Raw genomic sequence first — 9,770 nt, 5'->3', positions numbered from 1 at the left:
TTAAATAATTCTAACTTATGGTGAGCCAAAGGAGTGCATACAAGACGTACAAAAAAAAAAAGAAATCTCTAAGTCATCGTATTCTGCTACATTTGTGGCTGCAACCTTTGTTTGTTTTCAAAATCTCTTTCATAAAGAGATTTCTTTTCCCCCCACTCCAACCAAGACCTTGTTGTTCAAGGAACAATTTTTCCTTTTTTTTCTTTTATGGGAATCTTTCAAGAAAAGTAAAACTAAAAGTGAACACAGCTATTCACAGGGCTATGTCAGTAAATGCACATTTCCCGCTCCAACAGCATTCTATCAAATGCTTTTTAGTTTGGGGGTGGGAAACCCCTCACAATCTTACAAAGAAAGTAAAAAATAGTCTGCTGAAGGATAGAAAATGAAAAGTTTGGTATTTTAAAAAAATCTTTGGGCAGGGACAGAGCTTCAGCAGCTGTAAATTATTACTGTTCCAATGATTTCATACAGCTATGATAATTTAGAACAGCTGAGAATCTGTCCTTATGTATACAGTTTTCCTGCCAAACATACCAGTTACTTTTAAATATAATAATACAACCAAGGATGCGTTTCCCTTGCCCTTCACCTGATGCTCTGGTGGCTCACATCCACATTGTATACTGATGAATTTGAAGAACCTCGGCCAAAATCTATGAAAATTCCTTCAGAATCAGAGTCAATTGACTCCAAAATCTGGTCCACTATATTCTCAGGGCTGGAAGAAGGGACTGGAATCAAGGTAGGGTCCCTGCCCAGCTCAAAACCTGTATTTTGGTCATCCATTGGGTCGAAGAATCCTTTCTGTTGCTCAGCTGTGTTCAGTTTGCTGGAACATTGTACTGAACTGGCACTGGGCCTTTCCTGGTCTCCTGAGAGTGAGTTCTTGGTGGCTGTCATAGAACTTTTAGAACCATTGTCCATGATGGTTGTGAGATTGGAATATCCTTGTAGCTCCATGCATGAAGTCATTTCAGAAACAGAGTGTCTTCGGATGCCAGTGCCATTGGCTGCAATTCCCTCTGTTTCGTACTCAGCTACTGGGGTCAGTAGTGGGTTATTGTAGCTTTTCGATCTCACTACAGGATTCTTAGAAAGGATGTCACCTGATTTTGAACGTCTAAAGAATCGCTTCTCTGTAAACATAAATAAATCCAAATTAAAATCGATGCAGCCCATTCCTTTTATAGTATATTACAGTACTTCTTACCCCTTTGTGTTCAAAATAATGAGTCAGACTCCTAATATCTGAGACTGGCTTAAAAGTCCCGAGCTTTTTAAAAGTCTAAATGTTGAGCTCTTTTTATTTGACTTCAAGGTTTTTGACCTACATGATTCACATTTCTTAGTTTTTTCCTAACCTTGAATGCTAGAAACATATTTTTTAAAAGAAATGAAATCTGAGATACTCTCAAATTCACATGACCCAAGTGGCTTGGCTTTCAGTAAACTACCCACAAGTAAACACTCCCGGGCAGCTGTCTACAAATGAAGGGACATGGAATCAGATTTGCTGCTCCTAGCAATTTGCTGAGTCCTGCAATGGACCCTTGCTCTCACCGGGGGGAGAGCTTGAGGCTCCCCCTGGGTGCTAGCCTAGGGTGACAAGGAACACTGATCCAGGAGACAACTGTCTCCTGGCCAAGGCTGTGACATTGCTGGCTGTCCCTGAGGGGTTGCTGCTACTGAGGCAAGAACAATGGTCCGCTGCCCTGGCAGGAGGGAACTCCCAGCCCCAGCTCCTTGATCGGGGCAGGGGACTAGGAAAGAGCTACAGAGGAGGGGAAGGTCCCAGTCCACTGTCCCAATTTGCCAGTGGGGCAGTTGGTAGTGAGACCCCAGCTGGGCAGGGATTCCATGTCCCTCCACGGGGAATCCAAGCCCCGTGCCTTGACTGCCCAATTGGGGTGTGAAGCTGTGACATGCGCCTGATGGGGACAGACCCCAACCTCTGCTCTGTGATTGCAGGGCAGCGGCAGGAGAGCTTGTTCCCTGGTCAGCTCGGTGAGTGTGGAGCTGGGTGGGGAACAGGCTGAGGAACTTGTTCCTCACTGAGCTCTGTAATTGCAGAGTTGGGTGGGGAACAGGCTGGGGCATGGAGATAAGGATCTCCCAGTCCCTGCTCCCCAATCATGATCTCACAGCAGGAGCTTTGAGCTCCCCACTGCCAGGGCAGGGGGACATTGTCCCTGCCCAGGCTCTGGTGGCACAGCCTGCCCTGGCAGCATGCAGCTCCTGGGGGTGGGGGGTAATCTTCCACCCCCTGGTGGCCAGATGATCAGGAGCAGATTTGCTCCCACTCAGATGTCTACATGAGCACTATTGCGTGGTAACTACTCAGGAGTAAATTTGTGACTTGCACTTGCAAGTTGACTGCACAGGTTTACTGCAGGGTAAACTATGCTACTTTCCAGCAAAGTGCCTCATGTAGATAAGCCCAGTAAGTTATAAGATGACCAGTAAGCAGAGAACAGTTGCTTTGGGATAAATAGCTCAGGTGTGAGACTGCCTTGACGAGGCTTTTCTCTGTGCTAGTGACTTGGTGGTAGCTGGCTGGTGGTAGAGTGTTTGTCTAGTGCCTCATGTGTGTTTGTTACTCCCCTCCTTCCCCCCTCCTGTGTATGTTTGTCTTTTTGCTCCCTCTTTGCTCTGGTTTAGGTAACTGAGGGGTGGAGCTAGGTAGGCAGCCTTATAAAAAGCAACACCAGTGAAATGTGTGAGCAGTGAACAGAGGGCAGCAAACAGAGGGGGATTTTACCCTAGGAGGGAGCCAGGTAACAGGAGACTCTGTACATGTATGCATGAATGCGTAGATGACCACTGGTGTGGGTAGATGGTGTGCAGGTTCTTGTGGTGTGTATTTTCCTCCCTTTCCTCCTGATCCTCTCTCTTTTTTTTCCCTCCTTACAAACATATTCTTCAGGGAGCAAATGAGGCACAAATGGAGTCTGGGTCATCTGTTGTCACCTGTGTGGGATGTGCCATGTTTGTATTTCTCCCAGAGGGTCAAAAGCACTTTGTCTGCACCAAGAGTATGCTAGTGTCTGCTCTGGAGAAGATTCAAAGCATGGGTATCCACACTGCATTGAATCAGGGATCAGGAAGATTACTTGGGCAAGAGGCTGGTACTGGATAGGCCAAAAAGCAATAAGGAGAAGTGGCAGCATGTGACTACCTGAAGATGGAAGGAAGGCCCCCAGGATTGAAGAGTAGCAGACTAAAGTTAGCAACCACTTTCAAGCATTCTGCAGTGGATCTGCTGGGGAAGAGGCAGAGGAGGAGACATCTGCAGGCATGAGGCAGAATTGTCAGCAGCCTATAGAGCACAAAGTACAAGGCCCCAAGGACAGGGTTTGAGGACCACTTCACTAACAAGGATAAAAAGAGTGGTGATAGTTTGTGACTCCCTTCTGCAGGAGAAAGAAACACCAATGTGTTGCCTAGATTTGTGGGGCTTGGTAGGTGTACTGCCTACCTGAAGTCTGAATTCAGGACATCACAGACAGACTGCCAAAGCTCATCCATCCTTTGGACCATTACCCCTTCCTGCTTGTCCACATAAGCACCAACAATACTGCCAGGAATGACACTAACCAGATCAGAAGTGACTATGAGGCCTTTGGCAGGAGGATTAAGCAGCCTGGAGCACAAGTTGGGTTCTCCTAAACAAATTGGAGAAGTGTGGGCTGCACAAAACTACTAAAAGGTGGATACATAATTGGCTTAATATCAGCAAGCAAAGGGCAATTATTAATGGGTCCATGTCAGAATGGCAGGAGGGTTTGAGTGGAGTCCCACAGGGGTCAGTCCTGGGCCCAGTGCTATTCAACATGTTTATTAACTATTTGGATGCTAGCATAGAAAGCTTCTTGAGCAAGTCTGCAGACAACACAAAACTGGGAAGGATTGTGAACATACCAAAAGATGTGAGAGCAATACGGAAGGGTCTTGACAGATTGGAAAGTTGGGCTAGAAATAACAGGATGAAGTTCAATGCAGACACATGCAAGGTGGTGTAGCTTGGGAAAAATAATTAAATACAAATGTAAAATGGGTGACACCTGGCAGGATGACAGCACTATGGAAAAGCACTTGAGAATCTTGGTAGATCACAGACTCAATATTAGTCCGCAGTGTGATGCAGCTGCATAAAAGGCAAATGTAGTTTTGGGATGCATTAATAGAAATATTAGGTGCAAGACACAGGAGGTGATAGTGCCTCTCTATTTGGTGCTGGTTAGGCCTCATCTGGAGTAGTGTGTGCAGTTCTGGACTTCACATTTTAAAAAGAACATGAAGAAGTTAAAGAAGGTCCAGAGGCAGACAACTAAGAGGATAAAGGATCTGGAAAACAATTCATATGAGGAGAGGCTGAAGGACCTAGGCATGTATAGCTTGCAGAAAAAGGTCTCAAGAAGTGACATGATAGCAGTCTTCAAATACTTTAAGGGTTACCATAAAAAAGAGGGAAAACACCTTTTCTCTCTTGTTGCAGGGAGGCGGATGCAGATCTAAACTTGCTTTGCTACAACTTCAGTTATTTAGATTGGATATCTGGAAACACTTCTTCATTGTTAGAATAGTGGGGCAGTGGAATAAACTACCTGGGGAAGCTGTGGCCCCTCTATCACTGGAGATGTTCAAGAAGGGGCTGGACAGGCACCAGTCAGGGATGATCTAGGTACACCTGCGCTCATGTTTTACTACAGATATTTCCCATGTTTCTGGACTATTTTGGTTACCCCCACCCTCACTTTCTGCTACATATGTCATGGTATTTTTAAGCCTCCCTCAGAGGCACTGGGTGTTGGCTAAAGCTAAGGCTGGGGCCTTTGAGGGGGGTGGGTGTACCAATGCTCCTGCTGAGAACAAAGCCAGAGATTCCTGGCCAGAGGGTCTTTCCCCTTCACTCAGGGTCAGTCCAATTGCCATATTTGGGATCAGGAAGGAATTTTACCCCATGGTCAGGATGGCAGGGACCACAGTGATTTTTGCCTTTCTTTGTAGCTGGGGGGCATGGCCACATACATACCTGGGATCTCTTGAACATATATTAACAACATTTCATAGAAATAGGACATTTGCTGCCATGCCTCACTTTACCTGTGCCAGGTTAGGATGTTATGTCTGTGTTGTGTTGGGGTTGACGGTAGTTTTATGCAGTTTGGATTATAGATTGTATAAAATGGTTTGGATAGGAATAATCTTGCCTCAAGCACGGGACTGGACTAGATGACCTCTGGAGGTCCCTTCCAGACCTACTTCTCTATGATTCTGTGATTCAGTCAGTTATTGAACATTGGTGTGCTTGGGATATATTAGCTTTTATTAAATGACAAATTAAGACTGAGATTATGCTCCCAGATTTGTATGGCCATGGATATTCCTGCAAATTTCTTGCATGTAGAAGAACAGAGGTTTCATTTTAAGGTCAACTGTGAGGATGTGAAAGAGGCCGCTTTTTCCTAGTGTTGGGACTGAGTTATCTTTTGGTTTATTTGTACTTTGTTCAACAAACTAAGTCTTTAGGCTGAACTAAAAGTGGGTGAAAGAGATGGCTCTGTGGACTAATTAAATTACTTCAGTACACAAAATTCATGGAGGGTGGTTATGACCCACCACTGCCCATATGAAAAATCAGACAGCTTTCAGGTGTCTCAATTTGGATATCCAAAATGAAGGCACCCATAGTAACTTATGAAAATTTTGACTTGAAAGCTTACATGGCTGCTTGCAGACATTAAAACAACAAAACAAACAAAACAAAACTTTACCAGAAGAAGCAATTTGTTACTTCAACCCAGCTCTGCCGCACCTGTAAAGATCAGGTGCTTCAGCGGGGCTTTTTGCTGCTTTTAGCTAAAGCTGATTCAATCAGCTATTAGATAAAAGCACCAAAAAAGCTCCACTAAAATGCCTGACCTTTACAGACGTTGCAGAGCGGGGTTGAAGCAATGTGCAGCCTCTTCTGGGCATGCATGTGGCTTGGTGTAGGAACACTGAAGCACTGTTTTGTTTTGTTTTGGGGAGGGGGTTATGTCTGCAAGCACCCACTGTGTTAATGTGGAGTGACCTAAATAATTTCAGAACCTGTTTTACTAGTCTATTAAACCTGCGCTCATTTTCACATGGTTACGTTTTAATTCTTTACATTACTTCCAAGGGTAGAATGAGAGCCTGATTTTTAGAGAGTGGCCCCTAGGTGGCAACAATTTATCATGAATACTGCTGTGCTTGGGAACCTTTTAGAATTGGCTAGGCTTCCATGAAACTTTCACACAAGACTGAAATGCTTATTGAGCAACGACTGTAACCTTTTCAGAGGTTCTACCGTTTTCCTATTTACAGGACAGATACTGAGTACTGCTCAGACTACGCTGTGTTAGAAGAATGGCTACTGTCACTTGTCCATCCCCATGTAGCTAGAGAAGAAACAGTTAAGCTCTGGTGACAGCCAATTAGAAATATAACCCCATGGCATGGTAACATATAAAATTACAACTGCTTTAAATTAGGACACAGTTCTGCATATCTCAAGTACTGAAATTTAGGTTTTTAAAACTGTATAGATCTGTTTACACATACACAGCTTAAACATCAGATATTGCAAACAAACCATTTCTATAACTAAGGTTATATTCTGCATTTGCCTCTTCCTGAACAAGGAAAATCAATGACATCAGTTTCACTTTCAGATTCTTGTCTGCTTTAGGGATATTCCTGGCATAAGGCCATAAGTGGAAGAGAGGGACAGCAGCACTGGTAGAACTCCGGATGAAGGCAAGCAAACCTCCATTTGCATGATATAACTTAACCCATTGTTCACATTGGGGTTCTGCAGATGCAGCTTTTACCCCTGGCTAATGCAATCTGGCTAGACTATGGCCAGCCATGCACTGGATCAGAAACAGGTCCAATAGTTTAAAGGCAGTAGTAGAGACTCGTGCTTTTAGAACCATCAGACTTCAGTTCCCTTTCTACGGGAGACTCACTCAGGGGCATTGCTACAGATTTACATTTCTGGTTTAAACAGATCCCCTGTTGCTATAGCTCCATTAATTTTAATACAGCTACAATGATTTACAGCTGGGAACCTGGCCCTCTGTCTACATAGATTCCCTGCTGTGTTACTGAGCGTACAAATTCTTTTCATATATAATAATACAACAAAGGCTTTGGTGCCTCAGCATTTTGTTTTCAAATATTACAAAGGAATCGTTACTTTTTAGAGAATCATTTCATTGAAATTTTATTGTGCTGGCAGAAGTATTTCTATTGCTCTTATGCTATACAAAACATGTAGGTGCTTTACCAGCAGTGATGAATAGAAAGCAATAATGCTGAACCACTTTCTATAAATAACCACCCCAGAATTACTCACATAAAACTGATTTGTTTCTTAAATGCCTGGTGCAACACAACCCACTTTCAATAAAGCTTCAAGAGAAAATCAACTGCCCAAACAACAGTTTCTGACAAGGAAATGGATTAAATTAATTGCATAGAAAATGTACAGTTTAACTTACATGTTCCTGTTTTCCTAGTCCAAAAAAGGGTATTAAAAAGACTTGTTTATAAATCTTTGAGTACAATTACTACTTGTTTGTTCCAGTTTGCTTTTCCCTTGCAGTTTCTATGGAATAAATTATTCAAATCTGTTTAACTGCAACCTCACTTAGAGGGCTCTCACTTAAAAGGCAGTAGGAATGTTCACACCACATGCTTTTGAAAATCCTGGCCTTTCTCTTTGATTTCTGTTCTAAACAACTCATGAGAGTAACTGTGTGCTGCTAGATAGTGCACTCTCTTCTACTCCAGAGATGGTTTCATTCAAACAAAGTGATCCTACATGCATTTCTTATACCTGCTTATCTACTTCCCTTCTAACTCTCACTGTCCATGAAGACCTTGAGTTTAACTGTTCTCAGTGAAAGGAGGGATGGAAATATAAACTCACGCACAGATTTGTAAAATAAGAAAGACAGAAGGGGCCATCATGACTGGCTAGTCTGACCTGCATATAACCCAGGCTCTACAATGTTTATTAGTAGAATTTGTATTTCAGAAGTTCAAAAGACAAGGGTCAAGCTAAGTTTTGTGTACCCACAACATTGAGCTTAAGAAGCAATATGCCCCTGGTCTGAAGGCACTGATAATCATGTTTTATAGGTTATTGACCTTACATGTTTACAAAGCTTCTGCTTAACCCCTTATCTCAAATCAAACTCCCAGGGCCTTTATTATTCTTACCCAAAATACAAGAAGAGTGTGTGAAGGGTCCATCACTGGAATACAGACCATATGTGCCCAAATAAGGGGAAACAACTTTCTGTATCAAGGATTCCAGTTTCAAATAATCTTCAGTCACTCCTTTAGATTCGTGAACTCCCTGAAATAAAGAACAGAAGCGAAGATTAATATTGTCCCCTCAAATCTCATCAGAGTAGAAGGAGAAGAGGCATTCTTATTTATTTATATACCAATGGCACACTGTTAAGTTGTGCTGGTTACTATTATTGACTTGTATTGCCATAGGCTAAGTACAGATATTCAAAAAGCCAGAGACTGAGTTGATTTAATCGTTGCAGGTTAATTTAATCAAATCTTTAATCAAATGAGAGAAGTGAACAGACATTCACTTTTGATTCCAGAAATAATGCAGCCACGTGCCTGCAGCGGCTCAGGCTACAAGCTTGGGGGGGGGGGCGCTAGAACATGCCCTCCCTTCCCTTTGGCAGTGGCTGGAGGGAAGCTGAGCTGAGGGGGTGTGGCCAGGTCCCAGCAGGCTGCTGAGTATGATTGGGGTGGGATTCAAACCCCCACCATGGTCTTCATGGTCCCCAGCCAGGGTGTGCTTGGAGGGGGAAGAGAGAAGCAGCCCTTGCCAGGCTCGTCCCTGAGTGGTGGGACATGGCCAGACGCTGGCCTTGAGCAGCAACATGAGGCGAAGGGAGGGTAGGGACGAGGATTAAAACCCCTTCCCTCCCCTCTCCCACTGGCATGGGATCCCAGTTGGGGTCTGCCTGGCTTTCCCCCCTGCTCGCTGCTTGAGTGGGGAAGGGGGGCATGGCCAGACACTGGCCCTGGACAGCAATGAGGCACTCCAGCTGCTACATGGGTCACTGTCTGGCCATGCCCTCTGCCACTCAAGTGGCGAGTGGGGGGGAAAAGCCAGGCAGACCCCAGCTGGGGTCCTCTGCTGGTGGGAGGGTGGGAAGGGGATTAAATCCTCCTTCCCTGCCTCACCCTGCCAGCCCCAGCTGGGGCATGGCCATGTCCTGTGCTCTCTGCTGGAGCAGGGCATGGGGTGGGGGGGGCAGAAACATGGAAGCCCCCCCCACTCTGCCAAAGCAGACCTGGGCTGGGGTTTCGTGAGCCATGGAGGGGTTTAAAACTCCCCTCCCACCCCTCCACCTGAACCTGCTGGTTCACATCCCCATCACCTCAACTCCAGTGGGGGAAAAGTCTATCAGGTGCTGCTCTGCTCCCACCAGGCAGCCTGGGCTGTGTCCCCAGCCAGGCTTCCCACCCTCACTCCCTTGTTAGTCAGCCCTCAGTACTCAGGCTAGAGAGCACAGCGGCAGGGCTAACCTTACTCTGCTCAAGCAGATTGACTTTTATTAGTAGATGTTTTGGATTGGGAATCCAGAAAAAAGATGACAAAGCTGATATGGAAATACAAAGCGCCCGAGCGAGGGACTAACAATAGAGGGATGGGGGAGAGGAGGGGAACGCGACTAGGTTACAAGCAATACAATGTTAGCCAA

The 9,770-nt window shown here is 44.8% G+C and overlaps 1 protein-coding gene across 5 annotated transcripts in view; it reads right to left on the bottom strand.

Annotated features, from left to right (window-relative positions):
• Positions 1–2: 2 nt before the first annotated feature.
• Positions 3–9,770, bottom strand: part of PRR5 (proline rich 5) — a 178,873-nt gene continuing 169,105 nt past the window's right edge. For all 5 annotated transcript variants that reach the window (XM_019515818.1, XM_019515819.1, XM_019515816.1 and 2 more), the window contains 2 exons: positions 8,254–8,392; positions 3–1,139 (listed from right to left, as the gene is read on the bottom strand). In XM_019515818.1, the coding sequence (XP_019371363.1) occupies positions 589–1,139; positions 8,254–8,392 (690 nt within the window). In that variant the 3' untranslated portion in view covers positions 3–588. The remainder of the gene's footprint in view (positions 1,140–8,253; positions 8,393–9,770) is intronic.

This window comes from Gavialis gangeticus, unplaced genomic scaffold (genome assembly GCF_001723915.1).
Source record: "Gavialis gangeticus isolate Ggan-Ray unplaced genomic scaffold, GavGan_comp1, whole genome shotgun sequence".
NCBI classification, from domain to species: Eukaryota; Metazoa; Chordata; order Crocodylia; family Gavialidae; genus Gavialis; species Gavialis gangeticus.
The sequence above is the reverse complement of the archived record's forward strand: the minus strand, read 5'-3'. Positions and strand labels throughout refer to the sequence as shown.